Genomic DNA, 24,982 nt, shown 5'->3' on the forward strand with positions numbered 1-24,982 from the left:
AGGATTGTTATTGTTTTATATCACATTAGGCTACTGCAATTGGTGTGTTAGATCTTAGAGCAGGTGACAAGCCAGCAGATGATCCACAAAGCAGCAAATGTTTATAGTCTCTTTCTGCCTTCTCCCACTCCACATATTAATGAGCCCCCCCTGCTACTTCCTTCTTACACAACAGCTTCCAAAGCACCTTCTTATCCAATCCTGGGCTAAGTTTATTGTCACAGGGATGCCTTACAACATTCAGCCAGAGGTTCTACCCAGTGGGGCTGCCCTGGTAAGTCCAAGATTATCAGCATTATTGGCAAATGTGAAGTTTTCTATCAATGCCAACATTTGTTCAACAGGCTTTGAATTTTGGCTTAGAAAATCAAAATATTTTTTTGAATCATAGCATTTATTAATTTCATAAATCCAGTGCTAAATCCAGTCTGCCTGGTTTGACTCTTTTCTTCCTTTTCCCTCTCTATAATCTATATATTCTAACTTGAATGCTGAAAGTGCTCGACATGGACTGAAAGTTAATAGAACATTTTCCTGAATAATTTCCATTTTAGAACTTTAGAGCACTACCTTATTCATTCCTGGATAGTTCTGGAAAGTTGCTGACACCTGAAGAATTACATAGTATTGTGTCATAAGGATGACTATTCTGGTTAATAACCTGAGATTATCAATGGTCCATTATACACACGTGCAGCTCTTTGTGCTTCTCTTAATGATCTCAAACCATGAAGACCCTGATTAGCCATTTCCCCCCCCCCAAATCTAAATTGGGCAAGTATATTTTCTAAAACTTGAGAATTTGATAGGATTTGCTATATTAGGAATACCTTTATTTAAAGTTTCAGTCATGTTGTTGGAGACTTCCTGGCCTTACAAAGGGGGAAGCAAATGGATTATTTGTAGAGGCAAAACAATACTTCATATTTCATTTTCCTAAACCAAGATATGTTTGGCAGAGTGACTAATAACAATTTAGCAAAATCTTCCCTTCAAAACATAACTGCAGTTCCATCTTTTAGCAGCCTTGCAAGTATGGGTTGGGAATGACAATCATTATTTTATTATTTCTTCTTGGCTATAATATCAGCCTGTTAATTCATCTAGTTTTCTTTCTCCCATCTTTTTCCTGCTGCTCACAGGCTAAAACGTTAGTCGAATGGGTGAACCCTGATGCCGAGATAGACATCCCTACAGGGTGGATCGTAACAGCTGTGTTGGTGGGACTTCTCCTCCTTGCAGTCTCCATTATTGTTCTTTGGAAGGTACATGAAACCCTGGGCAGGGAAGCCTGACCTGTATAAAGCACAGGATGCAAAAGTCCAAGAGCATGTTCCTCTTCATGCATGCAGCTGCACTGGAGAGAGAACCAGGCTCTGCTTTTTGGAGGCAAGGTAGCCAGGGATACATCATATTATCTGGAGAACATAGCTGATGAACTCTCTGATGTCTGCTGGTTGCATAAGCTTATCTGTAAACAACAGAAAATAAAAAGCAACATATAAGTAAAGTTAAGGATGGTAACAAAATTGTAAACATCCAGTCCTGGGACTAGCCCCTCTGACTGCCAATTCCAACCTAGTTTTGGCATAGAAAATGCTTTGATGGGTCTGAGCAAATGATCAAACAGATGATTTTCCTTCTGATACTTAAAATGAATAAATAGTTGACAGTTATGAGATTGCTTAGACAGTTAGTAGGTGGAAGGTACCCTAGCTTCGCTTCTGCACTCTTCAGTTAATATGCTAAATAAATACATAGCTTTGTGTGGTATATTTTAGCCATGTCAGAAGTATCCACCTATGAGAAACTACTTCACGCCTAAAGTGACTTGTTTCTTATTCACTCCAATTTTTCCCACTTTCTTTTTTTCAATAGACAGGCTTTTTCAAGAGAAAGCGACCACCCACCGAGGATGAAGAGCAGCTAACTCATGATCCTGGAGTTCAGTCAGCTGGAGAGGGGCAATAGGGTATCCTATTCCTCCCATATCTAATCTCATTATTAAATGGATCCATTCCTTTCCTGCTCATATTCTCTAGTGTTCTGTTACCAGCAACAGGCAGTTTGTAGAGAACATAATTTACTCACTCTCTGGATGTGCAAATCACATTTTCATCAGCTCCTCAATTTCAGAAATCATGTCCTGGCTGCAAAGCTTTGTTATAAACCTACCAAGTGGATGACCAATTGCAGATTCAAAAACTCATCTATTTATAATAGTAAACAGCTAGTGGAAGATAATGTTATAAAAAAAATCAATGCTTTAAAGAATCCTTCACAACCTAACTTAAAAATAAACATTTTGCTTATTAAAGGGAGAGTCAGTGGGTATTAAAAAATGCCTAATGTATTAGATGCACATGAACATTGCCTGATTCCATCAACATTCTTGCAGCTAGGAAAATTCTAATTTTCTTTTAAAAAATTATATTTTTGTACAGTGTACTTTGTTCCTTTTTATATCATTTCCCTTTATTATATAAATATGTTGCAGACCGCAGTATTCCTTAATAATTAAGGTATGAACACTCTTGTAAAAAATGTGTGGGCTGATCTGAGAAACTATTAACCATTCCTCATTCACAACCGATCGGTTTCCAGGTACAATTCCTTCCCAATATTAAAAAAAAAGAGTAAACATTAATACTTTTTACACTAACAATATTGGCTTCTTTGACTCTTTGTGGTCCATGGGGAAGTCAGGTGATTACAAACATCACCCCAGCAATGTCTAGTCCAATAGAGATTAAAGACATTTTGGGTCTGTTCCAAAGCTGAAGATGTAGACAAGAGAAGTCTGCTGAATCTGTTCCCTTAGGCGTTTTGTTTCTTCCGGGGGCTGTTGAACTCAACAACTAGTTATACAAGACATGAAATATATTCTGATTTATAAAATACTTTGCCCTTCAATCAACAAAAGCTACGCTTTAAATTCTTTAAAGGTGTATTTTGGTACTGTAGCACAACACTCATAGTGTTTTGAAAAAAACTGCAAGTCATGTACAGACTTCTTCGAAAGTTTATATTTATTGCCTTCTATTGTCAATATCATGTCGTTCTTTGCGCAGTAGTTGGGAGCTATTAATTTGTAACTAAAGCTTGTTTTCTTCATTGTCCCAATTAGTTAATTAAAACGGGAACATTTCTTTTGAAGGGGAAACTATATGCAAATAAGAAGTGATCTCTCCCCCCCCCCTCTTTCTTTTCTGGGAAATTTTTTGAAAACACGGTTTTTGTTATTCAGAGCATGTAAGAAGCAAGCCATGTGATTGCTGAAGTTTGTTAATATTCAAGCCGTCACTACCTTGAAATGGGAAGGAGGGGGATAGGGAGAATGTATATTGTTGTCATCTAAAGCCAACTGGAGCTTTTGTTCTTCAGAAGTACAACATTGTTCAGAAGATAGAGAGTTTGAAGAATCCCTGGATTTGGTCTGAAGAGCGAAGGATTTTCACTTTCTAACTAAACTTTGATATAGCAGTTTCTCACTTAAGAGCCTTCAACTGATGCAAAGAAACACATGGACATGATTTCAGCAATTAGCAGTTTTTAAAGGAAAAGTAGCTTTGGGAGAAGTGCCTGAAAAAGAGCAACAATACAGACCACCGATAACTCTTTCCTTCCTACTTTCATTTCCTCTATAAGTAATTTTTGCCCATATTCCTGATATATGCTTCCAAGGAGAACAGATTTTTGGATGCTCCAGGAACAAAAGCAACTCTATTGCTGAGAGACTTTTGGTTGTGATGGTATAGAAACACATCCAGCCATACTAGGCAAGAGAAAACCATCTGTTCATTCAGAAAGGCTTTTTTATTTTAAAAACATACCTGCTGGCATACTGATTGTGTACAACGGCATAATCGAATTCAAGATTGGGAAGTGTCCCTCTCCTCTCAATTTTCTGTGTTCAGGAACTTTCCTAACCCCAAGGCATCCTGAAAGCAATCAAGAACCTTTAGGGAATCAGGAAGCATTTCAGGTATATGTTGCACACTCAGCAAGCTACAAGTCTGGATTAAAAATGATAACATCTGGATCAGGTTTTTCCCCCCAAACCTGACAACCTTTGAGGATCTAGGGCAGGGGTGACAAACTCGCAATGTCACGTGACATGTCGCAATGTCATGTGACATGTTGTGACATATCGTGACTTTTTTTCCATTGCCGGCAATGGGGTGGGTGCGGTTTCGCCATATATCTGGATCCGATGTATCCAGTCCGCAGGCCGGCAGTTTGACACCCCTGACTAGGGTTAGGTTCAGTTCCCCAGCATACTGGCTTGGGAATTCTGGAACTTGAACTCTACACATATAAAGTTCCATATTTGAAAAACACTGATCTATAAAAAAAATTCCACTGAAATCAATAATCACTAGGTTTGCCCTAAATACTATATGACTAAATCTGGTCCAACCATTATATTAAATTTATTATATTTTTATCCATAGTACCAACAGGCATCTTTCTACAGTTATTTTTACTTAGGAAGGTTAAATTATTCAATTAATTTCCTAGCTGATAACATGTTTGCCTTTCCAGAATTCCATTTAAAAAAGAAGTTTTATTCATTTCCTTGTTGTAAACTCCCTGTCCCACAGTTGGGCAGTCTGTAAAGATTACAAATAATTTTTAATATAATTGTATATAAAGTTTTAAAAACAAAAATAAAAACTACTACAAACTAATATAGAGTGAGGAAGAAAAAAAGAAATCAAAGATAGAGCTAAAAATGCAAGGAAGGAAGAAAAAGAAAAATAGAAAGAAAAAAGGGGCACAGAAGTGGCATCATCTTTACAGCAGCCATTAAGTACAATTATAAATTTATCTTTCAGTAGTAACTGAGACACCTCCTTAATTCACAGAAATATAATGAGGAGAGGTACAACATAATCATATTTGCAAGATACTTTGATCATAACCATAATCAATAAAAGTAGTTTTAGCCTTCCTACAGAGTTGATTTCTTGCGCTGGTCTCTCATAGGGTTGAACAATCCTACCCCAAGTCATCAGTGAGAGCCACCCCTATGAATTCAATCCAGGATACAGCCTGCAATCCTGTCTGCCAAATAATCCAGTGTTATTTGTAACTGCTGTCCTATCACCTTCTCATCATCTTCCATACCTGATAGAAATAGGGCAGTAGTTGTCTACAAATGTTGAATCCTCTCTTAAGATTGCTGGTTTGGCATCTCCTCCTCCTCCTGCAAGTACAGTATACAGGTGAAACTTGAAAAATTAGAATATCGTGCAAAAGTTCATTTATTTCAGTAATGCAACTTAAAAGGGGAAACTAATACTTGAGATAGACTCATTACATGCAAAGCAAGATAGTTCAAGCCCTGATTTGTCATAATTGTGATGATTATGGCTTACAGCTCATGAAAACCCCAAATCCACAATCTCAGAAAATTAGAATATTACATGCAATCAATAAAACAAGGAGTCTACATAGAACAATATCAGACCTCTGAAAAGTATAAGCATGCATATGTACTCAGTACTTGGTTTGGGCCCATTTTGCAGCAATTACTGCCTCAATGCGGCCTGGCATGGAAACTATCAGCCTGTGGCACTGCTGAGGTGTTATGGAAGACCAGGATGCTTCAATAGCAGCCTTCAGCTCTTCTGCATTGTTCGGTCTCATGTCTCTCATCTTTCTCTTGGCAATGCCCCATAGATTCTCTATGGGGTTCAGGTCAGGCGAGTTTGCTAGCCAATCAAGCACAGTAATCCCACGGTCATTGAACCAGGTTTTGGTACTTTTGGCAGTGTGGGCAGGTGCCAAGTCCTGCTGGAAAATGAAGTCAGCATCCCCATAAAGCTTGTCTGCGGAAGGAAGCATGAAGTGCTCCAAAATCTCCTGGTAGATGGCTGCATTGACCTTGGACTTAATGAAGCACAGTGGACCAACACCAGCAGATGACATGGCTCCCCAAATCAACACAGACTGTGGAAACATCACACTGGCCTTTAAGCATCTTGCAGTGTGTGCCTCTCCATTCTTCCTCCAGACTCTGGGTCCTTGGTTTCCAAATGAGATGCAAAAGTTGCTCTCATCAGAAAAGAGGACTTTGGACCACTGAGCAACAGACCAGGTCTGTTTTTCTTTAGCCCAGGTAAGACGCTTCTGATGTTGTTTGTTGTTCAGGAGCGGCTTGACAAGAGGAATACGACATTTGAAGCCCATGTCCAGGATCTGTCTGTGTGTGGTGGCTCTTGATGCACTGACTCCAGCCTCAGTCCACTCCTTGTGAAAGTCCCCAACACTTTTGAATGGCCTTTTCCTGACAATCCTCTCCAGGCTGCGGTCATCCCTGCTGCTTGTGCACCTTTTTCTTCCACACTTTTCCCTTCCACATAACTTTCTATTAATGTGTTTTGATACAGCACATCCAACTTCTTTTGCAATTACCTTTTGAGGCTTTCCCTCCTTATGGAGGGTGTCAATGATGGTTTTCTGCACAACTGTCAGGTCAGCAGTCTTCCCCATGATTGTGATTGCTACTGAACCAGACTGAGAGACCATTTAAAGGCTCAGGAACCCTTTGCAGGTGTTATGGCTTAATTAGCTGATTAGAGTGGGACACTTTGAGCCTACAATATTTAATTTAATTTAATTTAATTTAATAATATTTCTATACCGCCCTTCTCCCTGAGGACTCAGGGCGGTTCACAGGGCAAAAGTGAAATACAAAATACAAACATTAAAAAGAGATTAAATGATTGCCCAAGTTAAAACAATTGATATACAATTATAAAACCCCAAAGATAAAATTAAGAATACAAAAAATAAAAAACCCCACCGAAAGGAGCGAAGATCGGGCGCCATCCGGAGCTCTACCGGTAACTGATTCCACAGCTCCGGAGTGCCCACAGAGAAGGATCTCCCCCTGGGGGCCACCAATCGACATTCTCTGATCGGTGGCACCCTGAGGAGGCCCTCTCTGTGGGAACGCACAGGGCGCAGGAAGCTTGATGCCAGCAGCAGATGTTCCCTGAGGTACTCCGGCCCCATGACATGGAGGGCTTTGAACACCATTACCAGTACCTTGAATCTCACCCGGAAGGCAACTGGCAACCAATGCAGCTCACGGAGCAAAGGTGTAACGTGGGAGTATCGGGAGACTCCCAACACAACTCTCGCGGCTGCATTCTGTACCAGTTGGAGCTTCCGGGTGGTCCTCAAGGGCAGCCCCATGTAGAGAGCGTTGCAGTAGTCCAGACAAGAGGCCACGAGCGCATGAGTGACCGTGCATAAATCATCCCGGCTAAGATAGGGCCGCAACTGGCGCACCAGGCGAACCTGGGCGAAAGCCCCCCTAGTCACAGCTCCTATATGGTCTTCCAAGGTGAGCCGTGAATCTAGGAGGACTCCCAAGTTGCGAGCCCTATCTACGGGGGGTAATAGTTCACCCCCCATAGCAAGAGGTGGAATGTCCGAATAAACCCGGGATGAAGATATGCAAAGCCACTCAGTCTTGTCGGGGTTGAGTTGAAGTCTGTTCCTCCCCATCCAGATATTGCACCTTTTCACAATATTCTAATTTACTGAGATTGTGGATTTGGGGCTTTCATGAGCTGTAAGCCATAATCATCACAATTATGACAAATCATGGCTTGAACTATCTTGCTTTGCATGTAATGAGTCTATCTCATACATTAGTTTCCCCTTTTAAGTTGCATTACTGAAATAAATGAATTTTTGCACGATATTCTAATTTTTCGAGTTTCACCTGTATGTTGATTGCAGCTCGAATCCAACTCCTTGTTCCTTTTCTGGACAAGGCTAGGGGAAAGATTCCAAGGCAGGCTCAGACTGATGACAAACCAGCCAAGTTTTAATCCAGCTCATGCTTTCCCTAGGGTCATCTGGAACCATCCAACCACCGCTTCACCCCATAACCATTCAGGAAGGCCCAGAAGGGCAGATACAGATTACATCAGACTAGTATTTTTGATACTAGAGCTTGTGAAGAATTTCAGAGTCGGGAAACATTATAGTCTACCGTATTTTACATTATTTTACATGAGTAAAAGGTTGTTCATTGCTCATTGTTTCAATAGGATGTCTGTTCATTTCTGTGGCTTTCTTTTTCCCATTCGGTCCCTATTAGTCTGAACAAAACTTAATCAGAATAGCAGCCATGTTTTGCACATGCTCAGAGACACAATGTTGGAGCGTTGCTGATAGGAGATGCGCCTCCTTACGTGCCTCAGGACCCCAGGTCGGTATTGATCACAGTTTCTAGGTGAGGTAAGGCAAGGGCGGAGCGTTGGAAAAGAAGGCGGCGGCAGCCGTGGCTGCAAGACCGAGACGATCGCGGTGCTCGTTCGCCCAGTAGGTGGAGCCGTTTGAGCTCCCCCAATCTTGTCGCTGGACAGGAGGGGCTGCTGGACGGGGCCAGCATCGCAGCGCCGCCTCTGCTGTCGCCGGCGCATAACCGGATCCTGCAGAGCCAGCTCGGTTGCTGCCGAAGGTTCTCTGGACGCGCCATGGCCGGGTAGCAGGAGCCGGTGGGGGCGGCCAGAATGCTGCGGGCGCCGGCTGTGGCGATGCGCTTCGCCATCCTCTTATCGCTGCTCTTCGGCCCCGGCTGGTCAGCTCTGGGCAAGACGCAGCCGGGGGAGCCTCCCAGCCCGCAGGGTAAGCGGCTGCGAGACTAGCGGGGAAAAGCCCACGGGGCGCGGCGGGGTGGAGAGAGTATAGGGGATTGTCGAGGCCCCGCTCGTTTTCCGCGGCTGGGGTGGGTGGGGCAGCTTGGAAGGATGGGTGCAGTGCCTTAAAATGCTTCGGGTGGAAGGGAGCTTGGAGTCTGAAATTGTCGCCTTCCTGTCCCTTTGCGCTCTCGGTCAAGGTGAATCGCGCCGGGGTGGGGGAAGATGTACGTCCTTTTATTCTTGCCGTTTTTTGAGCGTTTCGACTTTCTCTGCAAGAAATCAGATGGGGAAGATTGGAAGAGGTTGTAGCAGAACGAAGGAGATGCGACGCACGAAAAGGGGAAGGAAAGAAAATGGATAGGTTCACGCTTTTTTTTCTCTTTCAAATCCCGCGTCCTCCACCCTGTATCCCGCCTTTCTTGATATTGGAAGCCGCATTGTCTTCTCCGCTTGGAGGGCGCCCCTCCCGGACAAAGAAAGTCAAAATGGGGCAGGAATCAACCAGCTGCTTACTGGGGTTTTTGATTGGGTACCCTTACATGGCTGCAACCTGCACCTCCCAGGCATGGAGTGAGAGGGGAGAGGAGGAAGAGGAGGACTACCTATATTAAGGGTAGGGTAAATCTCCGATATTATCGCTCAGCCATGGTAGCAATCCCCCCTGCCCATCTCTTTTCTCCTCCCCCACTTTGCCCGTCCATCTCCTTACATGGCGATCTTGATTCCCCCTACCCACACAGCCACAGCTGGGTCTTTTCCTCCAGGTTCTTATCCTCCTATTTCCTTCCCCAGGGCTTTGCCTTTCTGTCCTTTTCTGTAATAATGTGCCCCTTTTCTTATCCTGCTTTTCTTATCCAGCCTTCTTCCTTTCAGATTCCTACGTGGTCCACACCCATTCTTTCTCTGTATATCCTCTCTGACCTCTGTTGCTGTACCTGTTGATGCTCCAGCATTCTCTTTGTTTGTCTTCCCTCGTTTTTAATACATCTACACACATTCCTGTGTATATTGTCCTCAGATGTGTCAGCTTTTTCACTGAGTCTTTATTGTCTGAAATTTGTGGCATTCAAACACAGATGTAGGCTGAAGCTATCAGCTTAATTTAAATTTTAGTTGTTTATCTTACATTCTACCTTTCCATGTCCATCTTTCTATCTCCCATTAATTTTGTTTCTTCTCTCCACCCCTATTTGGTATTTTTCCAAATGGCACAATAACTTAATTATGGGTCCTTCTTTGCACCATATACATCCATCAAGGGAACCTCACTTGGAATATGGCACCTGCCCCTGAGTCTCTGTGACCACTTATGGAATAGGACCTAAAGGGAAGCATCCTCTCATGCTGGTGAGAAATGGCAGCAATGAAAGTCCTAGGAGGAGTGTCCCCAAATGAGTCTGAAAATCAGAAGAGTCTGGCTACACCATATAAGTATATGTTGCTTTTGTGTAGTTGCATCTCATTTGATTTCAGTGGCCTTCCATGCACTTGTTTATGTCTTGGGTTTACATGGCAGAACAGAGACAGAATTTCTGTTTATTCTGGCTGGTGAAATGCATATTTTTGTAAATGGATGACCAAAATAATTAAACCTTCATGTGTGGGTAGATGTGACAACTGTTTCTTATATGCGATGCAAATAAGTTATTAATTCATTTTTATCTCAACAAGGGGATTTAATAAATTCTGTGATTTTTGGAAATCAATGTCTTCCCTAGAACTGCCATTACATTTTGGAAGAACTGGTTCCGCCCACTTATTTGCAAGTTGTCTGTGCACCTGCTGCTCCTAAGAGCCACACCAGCCTATTCATGTATCAACAACATCTAGAGTTGGCTGGCTGGCAGTAAGCCACAAGCTCTCCAGCCTAATCTTGTATTGTGTGGTTTCATAGGAAGAATAAAGAAAAAAACATGATACAAGTCTAGTTTTAAAAAGGAAGACTTATCTGTGCCTTTTTATATAAAACTGGAGTTGTGCTCAATCTGGTTTTCTTTGCTTAAAGAACAGAACAAGGAGTACTGCATTACTCTGTATCTGGAACAGTTCCTGTTCTCCTTTTATATTTGGGAAGACGTGTGATTTAATGTGTCTTATCTTTAGACTATATTAAGTTAAAAGTTATATGTTGCTTACGGTCAAAACTATTCACAATTCAGAAAAATTATCAATGCTAATTTATGAATATCCTTAGATAATACTTATAGCTTTGCGTAAATGTCTCTTGGACCATAAAATATGCACAATAAAATAGTTGAATACTTAAATGTCTTAGTTGCTTTTACTGTGCTATGTTTAAAACACACTTAAGTATTTTATCATTGGGACATACTAGTTTAACTGTCGTGCCATTAAAATCTCCTGTCTCTATATTAGCAGTAGCCCTTGACAATGTTTCCTTAGTTGGCTGCCATGTTGCCTTAGTAGTTAATTCCATGTTTCCTTAGTCATTAAATTGCTCTGAAAGTCTCCATTCCAAATTAAACTCTGCTTCAAATTTCCTCCTTTGCTTTTGTTCTACAAATCTACAACACAATTGTTTGGGAGGTACCCTCATTATGGATATCCTGCTCCTTATAATCCTTATGATTGTGGTTTATCACCTTACTTAGTTCAAAAGGGAGCCCTTTTAAATGCACTTAGATATTCTTTGCTTTCTTACTATTGTCCAGAACTTGATCCTGATAACAGATTGCAAACAGATTTATATACTGCCCATCCTGCTATCCAGTAAGATTGTTAGTATATGTTTGTCATAAATGCACGATATTGTTTTTTGTTAAAAGATCTGTGTATTATAAATCTCTTGCAATTTTGAGTGATAGTAGTATTTCATTCTTCCATACTTAAAGTATCTGAATAGGAAGTAATCATGGAGCAGAGTAAAAGGGAAGACATACTTCCATCGAAGTGCTCTTTCATCCCAGCAAAGTATACAATACAGAAAGGTCATTGTAAAGAACCTAGACATCTTAGTGAGTTGGAAGGAGACTACCTCACTTGACAAATATTGCTTTGGCTGCCACCATCTCTCACTAATGGTTTTACTCTAGTGCTAATTTGTGTCCAGATATGCCACTAAAGCCTCTTCTGAGTCCTGGATTTTATAAGTATTAGCTTTCATTCCCTTACTTTTGACATCTATAGCTCTGAAAACCCAAAAATCAGTGACATGGTCATGGAATGCAGTGCTGCTGAGATTAGGGCATTTCCTAAGTAGGTCTTCACTCAGCATCTATTTTATTGCAGACATGATATTTTTATTTATTGCATCCAGTATTTCTTTGAAATCCAAGCTTACTACATCTAATTTCCATTGCAGAAGTGCGAAGAAATTGGAGGGAATCCGGCTAACATATATATTTTCTTATCAGGCAGACTACTAATGAGATAAGTATGAAACAGAAATCAATATCAGTCAAGATTCAGGTGGAGTTGAAGTCGCTTGAACATTTCCCCCCAAAGGGATTAGTCACTAGTTAGCAAAATCCTTTGTATCCCATATAGACTTCCTCAGCTGCACAGATGCCTCTGTAAGTACAATGGGCATTTATTGTTGCCTCAGAGACAATGATATAGTATCCCTTAGGATTCAATCATGTACTACCAGATAAAGTGAGCTGCAGTTCATGAAAGCTTACTTTTAATACCATTAGTTATTTGGAAAAAGTGCTACAACAGTCCTGTTTTCATGTGTCCTAGACTAACACAGCTCTCCTCCAACAGCCAATCAGTAGTACATATAATGAACCAAGGTAGGCAAACATTGAGCACCACCAAAGTACACCAGTAAACCAAATCTAAATGTCCTGAGGTATGTTGATACAGCATTTGGGCTATAGCAGAATATTGCGTGGTAGGACTTGTATTACCTAGGGGAAAGGAATCTCAATTTTTAAAGGTAGTCATTAATGATAGAGTATGACAGACCTAATAAATAGTAAATGGAAAGTTTTCAACTTTTATGGTAGCAGCTGCTAAAGGATTTTCATGTGGCATTCATTGGCTGCTGCTTCTTTTTCTGACTATCTGTGTATAGTTTCTTGTCTTTTTTCCCCCATGTGTGAAGGCTGTTCGTTCTACCCAAGCTTTGGCCCCTCCAGAGCCTGCAAAAGTAGATTAGGCCATTTGAATTTTGTTTGTTGCTGGAGCAAGATGAACATCTGGGAATCATCTGATTCCAACAGTGTTCCTCCTTGCCTGCTATGTTGTTAGAGGGTTGGGCTACTGGATTTGCTATCATTTTTCTTCTCATTAGAACTGTCACATTTTGAGACTTATTCCATTTCTTCTAACACAAAGAAATAGCAGAAAACAGCAGCTAATTTAACTATTACACTTTTTTAAGGTACTCTGGAAATAGCTATTTGAAGGATGCCTCTGTTCTCTGCATAGACCCTTTTATTGACCTTAAAGTGGTTGCTACACAACTTTTTCTTGTGGTTCTCTGTATCACCATTCCTACTGTTAGTCACCTGTTAGTCTATTTGGAACCCTATCCAAAAATTAGGGAAGGATATTCTCTTATTCTCTAGGAAAAAAATGAGGGAGGGAATGGGAGGACAGGGTGAAAGAAAGGGAGGGAGGGAGCAAACAAAGGAAGTTCATGAGATCAGCCACTTGATGAAATTAGTATGACTCTGTTAATATGCCCCTGCTGATTCAAGGCTTGTTAGCAAGCCTGTGGTAGAATCACAGTTGGAAAGGGTTATTCAGGCCATCAAGGCTAATACTTCGCTCAGGTGCAAAGCTCCAAATTAAACCATCTGAGAGATTATAATCTAGATCTAACTGAACACAGTCAAAGAAGAACCTACCATCTTTCAATGCATTTGGTTTCATGGTTGGACTGCTTTAACTGTTACAATTTTTTCCCTAACACTATTAAAATCTGTCTTCCTATATCTGAAATCTATTCATGTATTCCATATTCTGTGCTACAAAAGATCAGGTAATATGTGTAACATCCTTTCATGTATTTGGTAGATATTACCTGTATATACCTGTATAACTCATTCAATCTTTGTTCATTGGTCTTAATTTTCCCCCTCTTCATTGTCCTTCAATAAAAATGTTTCACTTTATCTGGATTCTTATTACAGTGTAATACCGAGAAATAGGCCTATTATTTGTGTTGGGATCTAATCTATACATACCGGTAACCGAGTGGAATAATTATTTAATTGTCATATCTTTGAGGACATCCTTTAACTATTTTACTAATCTGTGCCATGAGATACTTTGATAAATGTGTTACTGATACTGAATTATATTATGTCCACATTTCCACAATCTATTAAGGAAAAATTCCATTGCTTTTTTAAAATAATGGGATAAAATTGATTTGTTCTTGACATTTTTATTGTAATTTCTTATTTATACTTTGCTTTAAAGGTACTTGCAAATCAATCTCTTTTTGATCAACTTCCCATAAAACATTGTCATACTGACTACCGTAATCTGTTGGAGTTTATTTTTCTTCTTTCTGGAGATTGAAGCAATAGTTTTTTCCTGTTATGTGGCCATTCTCCAGGATTTCTAAAAGATAAATATATAAAGGTTTAGTAAGACAATCAGCTGGTTCTTTTATTCCTCTAGGATTGTAATGGTATATAGGAGTGACCTTAGGTAAAGGTAAAGGTTCCTCCGCACATGCATGCTAGTCGTTTCCGACTTTAGGGGCTGGTGCTCATCTCCGTTTCAAAGCCGAAGAGCCAGCGCTTGTCCGAGGACGTCTCCATGGTCATGTGGCCGGCATGACTAGATGCCAAAGGCGCACGGAACGCTGTTACCTTCCCACCGTAGTGGTCCCTATTTTTCTACTTGTATTTGTACGTGCTTTCGAACTGCTAGGTTGGCAGAAGCTGGGACGAGTAACAAGCGCTCACTCTGCTACGCGGCAAAGAGACGCTGCCAGGGAGCAATCAAAAAGGAGAGGGAGGAGGAGCCCCAGTTGCTTAATAGTCAGAGAAAGAAACTTCTGCCCTTATTGACTTGGCTGTAATAAGAGATGATGGGAATTCTGTATTTGCAAATTTGGAAGATTCTGTTAATGTAGCTTTACAATAACATAGAAATAGTTTTTCTGCTCATGTTTTCCGTCTGGTTTACCTGGGAGAACTGACAAGGGTGCAGTTTATCTGATTTGAGAGATTTAAACTCAAAGGAAAGGTGTTTTCTCTAAGTTTCTATCAATGTCCAGTTTCAATTTTCCCTTTTATCCCATTCTTCACAATTCCTTGGGATACTTACTTAGTTTATATTGGAGAAAGCTGTACTCAACATAGAATTCAATTAGCTCTGCTTTTTTTTACTATTTGTTAGCATCTTTTCTTCCTCACTGAGCATCTGATATATTGATCTTTGTTTTTTCTCTCCTGAGCTTACAGTCTTTGAAAAAGTTGGTTTTTTTATTTTTTTAAAAAAATGGTCTTTACATCCTAAGATTTAACTTTCCTGTTACTGGCTCTGCAGTAGTGGATTATCTGCCTGTATTCTTCCTTCGAGGCAAGATTCTTCTTTTATTTTCCTTCTTGTAATCTTTCTCTTTTCAGATCTTCAACCAGCATTTTGGAGCCACATTCTTCTCTTCTCCATTCTTCTCAGTAGAATTGTTTACTGTTGAGCTCATCTACTTTAGGAACTCATTTTGAGTCCCTTCTGCTATTAGATTCTTCTGCCATGAATTCTAAATATTATTGCTCTGAGTTTATTAAAATCCTCTTTTCTGAAATCCAGAATTTGTGTTTAAGTAGACTTCATTTTAGATGCCCCCCCAAAAATCAAGATCTTTATGGTCACTTTAGCTACCTCAGCTAAAGAGACAGCCAGTTTAATGCAATTGCTTCAGGCTGTGAGATAGCCTGTAAAGTATGCTGTCTTTAATCTGCTCTATTGACATAGCTGGTCTCTACTCTGCTTTAGTAACTAGGGCAGCAAATGATGGTTTTCTAATAGTTTATTGTTGGGCAAGTTAATGTGCAACAATTAATGCTTTTCCCAGCTGACATAAAAAAGCCCTATTAGTCTCTCCCACTAATATGAGCTGGAAAGGGGAAAGGAGGCAGGTTTTGTTATATGGCAAAGTGACAGGTTTAGCCATCTCCTAGGCCAGGGGTAGGCAACCTCGGCTCTTTTATGACTCGTGGACTTCAACTCCCAGAATTCCTGAGCCAGCTATGCTGGCTCAGGAATTCTGGGAGTTGAAGTCCACGAGTCATAAAAGAGCCGAGGTTGCCGACCCCTGTCCTAGGCAATCTGTGGCCTTTCGGTCATTTCAATATCATTTCAGAGGTATTTCCTTACCTAAACAGAAACAGAATGACACCGGGACTTGCAAAAAGGCAGTGGGCACAGGAGCAACTTCTGACTCCCTGCCAGCTTCTCTATTGAGTTTCCTTGTGGGACGCTGATAGAGAGCACCTAAATCCTCCCTCCCCTCCCTCCCAGTTCCCAATCCCTGCCACTTCTTCACCATAGTCACTTCTAAAGATCGAAAAACCACAAGGACATCAGCTTCTGCTCTGAGAAGAGGAAAAGCTCTACATACACACTGGATCAGAAAATCCCAAATTTATATGATGGGAATGAGAAGATACGCATGTGTCCTTCAAGAATGGCTAGCTAAGTGTCCTGAAGTCAAAATTAAGAGCTGTCTTTCTTGTTGATTAGTGTCAGGAACTCTATGTTCTCATGCATGTCATAATTAGTTGGAGCGCAGTGCAATTTCTTCCTCTAGTTGTGGGTGCCTCCTGCCTATTGCCTTCTCCTTCTTGACTTTATCTGATACTCTGCCTGTCACCAGGTTTGCATTCTTGACTATAGGGACAAGCACCAGAACTGCAAGCTTCACTGCTGCCATGTAATAAGAGGTTCAGTACTGATTGGGAGGACACTCTTTAGGGTTTATTAACTGGCAGCCAGACAGAAGGAAGGTTTTTAGAGACTGTCCACAGCTGTCTCGTGGGGATTCCAACAGACTGCCTGCCACGCCTTTTCTCATAGCACAACTTGTTTGGACCACAGTTGGCAAGAACGATGCATAGGAAAAAAAGAGCTGGATATATTGCCTGTAATGAACAACATGTACAATACGTAGAATGTAAGCTACCAAGCTTCTGTGTTTATAATAGAAAATATAAAAGAAAGAATTGATCTACTCAAGCACCTGGAAAGGAATAATAAGCATTTGTTGTTGTTGTTAGCTGCGAAGTCGTGTCCGACCCATCGCGACCCTATGGACAACATTCCTCCAGGCCTTCCTGTCCTCTACCATCTTCTGGAGTCCATTTAAGCTCACGCCTACTGCTTCAGTGACTCCATCCAGCCACCTCATTCTCTGTCGTCCCCTTCTTCTATTGCCCTTGATCTTCCCCAGCATTAGGCTCTTCTCCAGGGAGTCCTTCCTTCTCATTAGGTGGCCAAAGTACTTGAGTTTTAGCTTCAGGATCTGGCCTTCTAAAGAGCAGTCAGGATTGATCTCCTCTAGGACTGACCGGTTTGATCGCCTTGCAGTCCAAGGGACTCGCAGGAGTCTTCTCCAGCACCACAGTTCAAAGGCCTCAATTCTTTGGCGCTCAGCCTTTCTTATGGTCCAACTTTCACTACCATACATTGCAACTGGAAAGACCATAGCCTTGACTATACGCACTTTTGTTGACAGGGTGATGTCTCTGCTTTTTAGTGTGCTGTCTAGATTTGCCATGGCTTTCCTCCCCAGGAGCAAGCGTCTTTTAATTTCTTGGCTACAGTCCCCATCTGCAGTGATCTTGGAGCCCAGGAAAATAAAATCTGTCACTACCTCCATTTCTTCCCCATCTATTTGCCAGGAATTGAGAGGGCCAGATGCCATGATCTTGGTTTTCTTAATGTTAAGTTTCAACCCAAGTTTTGCACTCTCCTTCTTCACCTGCAACAAGAGGCTCTTTAGTTCTTCTTCACTTTCTGCCATTAGAGTGGTATCATCTGCGTATCTTAGGTTGTTGATATTTCTTCCGGCAATCTTAATTCCAACTTTTGATTCATCTAGCCCTGCCTTTCTCATGATGTGCTCTGCATATAAGTTAAATAGGCAAGGCGACAGTATACAGCCTTGCCGGACTCCTTTCCCAATTTTGAACCAATCAGTGGTTCCGTGTCCAGTTCTCACTGTTGCTTCTTGACCCGCATATAGATTTCTCAAGAGACCAATAAGATGGTCTGGTACTCCCATCTCTTTAAGAACTTGCCACAGTTTGTTATGATCCACACAATCAAAGGCTTTAGCATAGTCAATGAAGCAGAAGTAGATGTTTTTCTGGAACTCCCTAGCTTTCTCCATGATCCAGCGTATGTTGGCAATTTGATCTCTAGTTCCTCTGCCTCTTCGAAATCCTGCCTGCACTTCTGGTAGTTCTCGATCCACATACTGCTGAAGTCTAGCTTGTAGGATTTTAAGCATGACTTTACTAGCATGAGAAATGAGTGCAATGGTGCGATAGTTTGAACATTCTTTGGCACTGCCTTTCTTAGGAATTGGAATGTAAACTGATCTTTTCCAATCCTGTGGCCACTGTTGAGTTTTCCAAATTTGCTGGCAAATTGAGTGTAGCACTTTTACTGCATTGTCTTTTAAGATTTTGAATAGCTCAGCTGGAATACTGTCACCTCCACTAGCTTTGTTGTTGCTCAGCTTTTCTAAGGCCCACTTCACTTCACATTCTAGGATGTCTGGCTCGAAGTCAGTGACCACCTCATTGTGATTATCAGGGACGTTAAGCTCATTCTTGTATAGTTCTTCTGTGTAATTTTGCCACCTCTTCTTAATCTCTTCTGCCTCTGTTAGGTCCCTGCCATTTTGGTCCTTTATCATGCCCATTTATGCATTAAACGTTCCCTTCATTTCTCCAATTTTCTTGAAAAGATCTCTGGTCCTCCCTATTCTATTGTTTTCTTCTATTTCTTTGCACTGTTCATTTAAGAAGGCATTCTTATCTCTTCTAGCTATTCTCTGGAATTCTGCATTCAATTGGGTGTATCTTTCTTTTTCTCCCTTGCCTTTCGCTTCCCTCCTTTCCTCAGCTATTTGCAAAGCTTCCTCAGACAGCCATTTTGCTTTCTTGCATTTCTTTTTCTTTGGGATGGTTTTGGTTGCTACCTGTTGTACAATGTCACGAACCTCTGTCCATAGTTCTTCAGGCACTCTGTCTATCAGATCTAATTCCTTAAATCTATTTGTCACCTCTACTGTATATTCAACAGGGATATGATTTAATTCATACCTGACTGGCCTAGTGCTTTTCCCTACTTTCTTCAGTTTAAGCCTAAACTTTGCAAGGAGAAGCTCATGGTCTGAGCCACAGTCAGCTCCTGGTCTTGTTTTTACTGACTGTATAGAGCTTCTCCATCTTTGGCTGCAGAGCATATAGTCAATCTGATTTCTGTGTTGACCATCTGGTGATGTCCATGTGTAGAGCCGTCTCTTGGGTTGTTGGAAAAGAGTGTTTGCTATGACCATCGTATTCTCTTGACAGAATTCTATCAGCCTGTGCCCTGCTTCATTTTGCACTCCAAGGCCAAACTTGCCTGTTATTCCAGTTATCTTTTGGCTTCCTACTTTAGCATTCCAATCCCCCATGATGATAAGAACATCATTTTTTGGTGTTAGTTCTATAAGGTGCTGTAGTGCTTCATAGAACTGGTCAATTTCATCCTCTTCAGCACTGGTGGTTGGGGCATAGACTTGGACTACTGTGATATTGAATGGTTTGCCTTGGATTCGAACTGAGATCATTCTGTCATTTTGAGGATTGTATCCCAGTATTGCTTTTCCTACTCTTTTATTGACTATGAAGGCTACTCCATTTCTTCTGAAGGATTCTTGCCCACAGTAGTATACCTGATGGTCATCTGAATTAAATTCACCCATTCCTGTCCATTTTAGTTCGCTGATACCTAAGATGTCAATGTTCAGTCTTGTCATCTCTTGTTTGACCACGTCCAGTTTTCCTTGATTCATGGATCTTACATTCCAGGTTCCTATGGAGAAAAAATCTTTACAGCATCAGACTTTCCTTTCACCACCAGACACATCCACAGCTGAGCGTCCTTTCGGCTTTGGCCCAGTCGCTTCATTCTTTCTGGCGCTACTAGTACTAGCCCTCTGCTCTTCCCCAGTAGCATATTGGACGCCTTCCGACCTGAGGGGCTCATCTTCCAGCGTCATATCGTTTTGCTTTTTGGTACTGTCCATAGGGTTTTCATGGCAAAGATACTGGAGTGGGTTGCCATTTCCTTCTCCAGTGGATCACGTTTTGTCAGAACTCTCTGCTATGACCTGTCCATCTTGGGTGGCCCTGCACGGCATAGCTCATAGCTTCATTGAATTACGCAAGCCCCTTCGCCACGACAAGGCAGTAATCCATGAAGGGGATAATAAGCATAGGAGGGAATAAAGGTTGGGCAGAGTTCAAAGTGTACACTGTAGAGTTTACGGCTCTGCCTCTATTTGAAGTATTATATGGGTATTTCAGGTAGAAACAACACATCTTTTCTCTTTCTTACTCACTGGAATGTGTCTATTCTATATAAGGACACACACACACACACACACACACACACACACGTAACATATGTAACAAATTTCAGTGTGAAATTCATTAGTCTAAACCAGGGGTAGGCAACCTTGGCTCTTTTATGACTCATGGACTTCAACTCCCAGAATTCCTGAGTCAGTCCATGAGTCATAAAAGAGCCGAGGCTGCCTACCCCTGGTCTAAACTGTAATGAAGCAGAGCACAGCAGAAAAAACTGCTTTATTTCTTCCTGCTCTGGGTTCTCTCATATACCCCATGACAAGAGCAAAAGAGTTCAGAATATGCTGCAAAAGTATGTTACATCTCATTAGTTCTATCTTAGTTAGTCCCATCTAATTGGAATCAATGGAACTGGCCTAAAATAAAGGAGTATTGTCTTCATACTTGCATACCGAGAAATGTCTGTCGTTCAGAGGAAAAAATTAGAACAGATGTGACAAGAACCTATGCAGCTTTAATGAACTATCAAGGTTCATTTCAAACACATAAAAGATATAATATTCTAGAGATGAAAATGGAATTTTGCAGATGTAGTTTGTTAGGTTAAGAAACTTTATTTTATTACTTTATAGATTTTGATTTCAAGGGGAATCTTTCTCTGTAACAAATTATATTAAAAGGCATAAGTTTTCAGGAGGTGCAGCTCATTTCATCACATTCATAGAAGGACTAAATGGAGGATTTAAATTGGGATAACGAGACTAGGGAAAGGAGGAGGAAAGAGGAAGGAAGACAGGTTGGTTATGCAGATGCAAATTATGGGTGATACAGACTGCAAATGATAACAGCTTACCAATTAGCAATTGCAATGAATTAAAGACATATTGTGTTTGTTGAGATGTTCTGATATTGTTTGGAACCTTTTGATGTGGGTCCAGCAATTTTATTCCTCAATGGTGCTTTTAAAATCTCCTGATTTCAAAAGCAAGTGAGCTAATTTTATGGAATTTCCATCACTACTAATGCACTTTTAAAGTGCAATGTTACATGAGCACATCACTTAGCAAAGGCAATCTTGACAGTCCCATGACTCTGCAAGTTGTTAAGCAAGGGCCTCACATAACTGACATGGGAAGAAGCAAAAGTCTCTGGCAAGCAGGCTAGTGGGCATCCCAGTGGGTAGGGAATGTGGACAGGCAATGCAGAGCGATCTGGAGTGTGGGTGGACAAGTGCCATAGGTAGGTACTAGGGAGTATGAGCAGCTGGATGGGTGGTTGCCACAGATAGGTGCTATAAAGCATGGGCAGGAGTTTGGGTAGGCACTATGAAGGGTAGGTGGGTGCTGTAGGCAGGCTATACAAAGCACAGGTGATCAAGTAAAAAACAGGTAAGAGCAACTTGCAACCTCTTGCTGGCTTCCGCATTGACTTTGCTTGTGGGAAGTGGGCAGGGAAGGTCGCAAATGATGATCATGTCACCATAGGACACTGCAACCGTTGTAATTGTGAGCCAGCTGCCTAGTGCCCAAATTGCAATAATGTGACTATTGGGGTGTCGCAATGGCCTCAACTTCAAGGACCAATCATAAGTCCTCCTCTTTCAGCACTATTGTAATTTGAATAGTTATTGAACAAGTGGATATAACCCAAGGACTGATTGTACCAACTTTAAGACTGGTTATTCTTTATGATAAAAAGGTGGACAGGGCTTTTAAATCTCATATTCTTAGAAGTGCCTTGCGTGTCTGGAAAAAGTATTATTATAAGTTAAATTATAAAATACCAATTTGGGGAATTCCCGGACATGCGATAGAAGGTGTATCTATGGGAGTGAGTTTGGATATGTTTTCCTATAAGGAATTACTTAGATTGGAAGGGAATAATTGGCAACTTAAATCATTAGATGAGTTAAAACAAGAAAATATAAGTTACTCTTGGTTCCAATATACCCAACTGAAAGCTAGGTGGAAGCTAGATCAGAAGGTTGGCATCACAATTACAGATGAAAGTAAAACAAATTAGAGATTTAAATCGTGCACATATAAAGAGGATATATAATGTTTTAATTGAATTGCACTCGGAGACGGAATTAGTTAAAGATTGTATGATAATGTGGGCACAAAACATACAGGAACCAATTCCGTTGGATACTTGGGAGGTAATCTGGGTCAGAAATGTTAAATTTACTCAGGCTCAAAATTTAAGAGAAAATTTTTATAAAATGTTTTATAGATGGCATTTGGATCCCAAAAAGTTGTCCAACATGTATCCTAACCTACAGTCTAAATGCTGGAGATGTGGTAGTTTAGATGCTACTTATTTTCATATGTGGTGGACTTGTAGAAATATAAAAGCTTTTTGGATTAAAATTTGGTGGAACATTCAAAAGAGTTTTAAGAGAAAGATAAAGTTTTCTCCACAATTGTTTTTATTGGGTATTGTTGTAGATTGTGATACTAAAGAAATCAATTTGATGTTGAACTTGATAACAGCAGCACGGTTACTGGTGGGACAATATTGGAAGAAGGATAGTTTGCCTACTATAGAAGAATGGGTACTTAAGGTATCGAATCTTGCAGAAATGTCTAAGATTTCTGCTTATTTGAAGGATCACTTGCAAGAAAGATATATTTCAGTTTGGAGGAGATGGATAGATTATGTTCAGAATAAATATGGGACTAAAAAGTTCCATTTAGCTTACGAGTAGATTTTAGATTGTTATTAATTCTAGTATTAGTATTGATTATATTTTTGTTTAAGTTTTTATTATTATGTTTTTAATAATTTGAATGTATCTATGTTAAAGGGGAGTTAAAGCACATTACGAATTTGGTTAATTCTATAATGGATAATCTTAGTTAAAGGTTCCCCCCGCACATGCGTGCTAGTCGTTTCTGACTAGAATATGATTATTATATCTATAACCCTGTATTCAGCTCAGGGAAGTGGGGCGGGGGAAGGGGGTGGTTTGGGGTGGGTGGGTTTTGGGGATATGTATTTTAAAAAAACTTTTTTGTAAAACTCTTTAATAAAAAAAATCAAGACTGGTTATTGCCTGGCAGATTTTGATATGTGTCCCCACTCATTCGTAATGTTAAGGTATAGAATCCTGTTAATTAGCAAAGTTGAAATCTCTTTCTAATATCTTCGTTCAAATTTTTCAGTTCTTTTGGAAGAAAACCCTGCGTATTAACTGATTCAGGATTGTCATACAGGCTTGGCCAAATTACAATTCTAAAGCAGAGAAAAGTGTTTGTATAATTTGGAGATAATATATGTGTCTGCCATGCAGAAGCAAAGGCACACTTTGAAGCATTGGACAGAAAGCATTCTGTGTCAAAGGAAGCAAGGGAAACAGCTTGGAGATAATAGATTAGGAATGATGTGGAGTAGGTGGGTGACCTGAATTCTGGTGCTGGTTCACTGCTATTGTAGTGATGCCCTTTTTAATTCTGTTGATACTTAACAATTTTGAATATTTTTGCAAAAATAGAAATGTTCAAGAATACTCGTTTCAGGGGGGGGGAAACTCAGTGTTTGTTCTTTGGGGAATCACTGCCTCTACCGACTTTCAAATCTCTTGGAAACTTTCTAGAGGTGATTTCAAATGAGTTTTATATTTATCAATAACTTCTTTATCAAAGAAGCTATAGTAATATCTGTCCTCTATTCCAGAGGTCAGTTTATTTCCTAAAATCTGATGTAATAACTGGATATAATATACTAGATGTATTTGGCCAATGTAGAATAGAGAGCAACAACAATTTCTCTTGATCTTGACACTATATTTCTGTAGATGCAGTTTAGGACTGAATTTGGTTTGGGGTTGTTATTTGTTTGCAGCTATATCAAACTATTGGTACTTGTTTAGCTTGTAATCTACCAAGATATAGTCTAATGCTGCCCGTTCTCTATCATGTATTTATTATTTTTATTATTTTACATTTATTATTTACAATTCCAATGAAAGTCATTGCATTTCTCATCTTTCTAGTTTCTGCCCATTGTTCCAGTTTGTTAAGATTCTCCTTGATACCTGTCCTCTGGGATGTTTCTTATCCCCACTGCCTTTGGGTCTTCTGTAGATTTAATATTTTCTAACCACCACCACCACCCTTTCAAATTTTTTACAAATACCGTATATACTTGAGTATAAGCCGAATTTTTCAGCCCACTTTTTGGGCTGAAAAATTCCACTTCGGCTTATACTCCAGTCAACAAAAAAAACTTACCGAGGACTTGTGCGCGGCCGAGGCTTTGGTGCTTCCGGGATCGCCCGCACCTCTCCCAAGCCACCGCCGTCCGAGACCTGCCGAAGTTTGGGGAGGTTTGGGGAGGTGCGCGCGCACCTCCCCAAACTCCGCGCCTTGCCTGCCTGCTTCTTTCCGCAGCGGAAAGAAGCAGGCAGGCAGGGCGCGGAGGAACGGAGACTTGCCGACGTTTGGGGAGGTTTGGGCGTCTCCCCAAACCTCGGCAGGTCTCCGTTCCTCCGCGCAGACCTGCCGACGTTTGGGGAGGTTTGGGCGCCTCCCCAAACCTCCCCAAACCTCGGCAGGTCTCCGTTCCTCCTGCCGACCTTTGGGGAGGTTTGGGCGCCTCCCCAAACCTCCCCAAACCTCGGCAGGTCTCCGTTCCTCCTGCCGACCTTTGGGGAGGTTTGGGCGCCTCCCCAAACCTCCCCAAACCTCGGCAGGTCTCCGTTCCTCCTGCCGACCTTTGGGGAGGTTTGGGCGCCTCCCCAAACCTCGGCAGGTCTCCGTTCCTCCGCGCAGACCTGCCGACGTTTGGGAAGGTTTGGGCGCC

At 41.0% G+C, this 24,982-nt stretch overlaps 2 protein-coding genes across 2 annotated transcripts in view; both read left to right on the forward strand.

Annotated features, from left to right (window-relative positions):
* Positions 1 to 2,030, forward strand: part of ITGA2B (integrin subunit alpha 2b) — a 52,051-nt gene extending 50,021 nt beyond the window's left edge. Inside the window, exons 28-30 of the mRNA XM_083378511.1 lie at positions 176 to 274; positions 1,143 to 1,265; positions 1,879 to 2,030. Of these exons, the coding sequence (XP_083234637.1) occupies positions 176 to 274; positions 1,143 to 1,265; positions 1,879 to 1,971 (315 nt within the window). The 3' untranslated portion in view covers positions 1,972 to 2,030. The remainder of the gene's footprint in view (positions 1 to 175; positions 275 to 1,142; positions 1,266 to 1,878) is intronic.
* A 6,428-nt stretch (positions 2,031 to 8,458) lies between these two features.
* The window catches only part of FAM171A2 (family with sequence similarity 171 member A2), a 53,835-nt gene continuing 37,311 nt past the window's right edge, over positions 8,459 to 24,982 (forward strand). The window contains exon 1 of the mRNA XM_083378514.1: positions 8,459 to 8,652. Within this exon, the coding sequence (XP_083234640.1) occupies positions 8,538 to 8,652 (115 nt within the window). The 5' untranslated portion in view covers positions 8,459 to 8,537. The remainder of the gene's footprint in view (positions 8,653 to 24,982) is intronic.

Source organism: Vipera ursinii (assembly GCF_947247035.1).
Source record: "Vipera ursinii genome assembly, chromosome: Z".
Taxonomy (NCBI): domain Eukaryota; kingdom Metazoa; phylum Chordata; class Lepidosauria; order Squamata; family Viperidae; genus Vipera; species Vipera ursinii.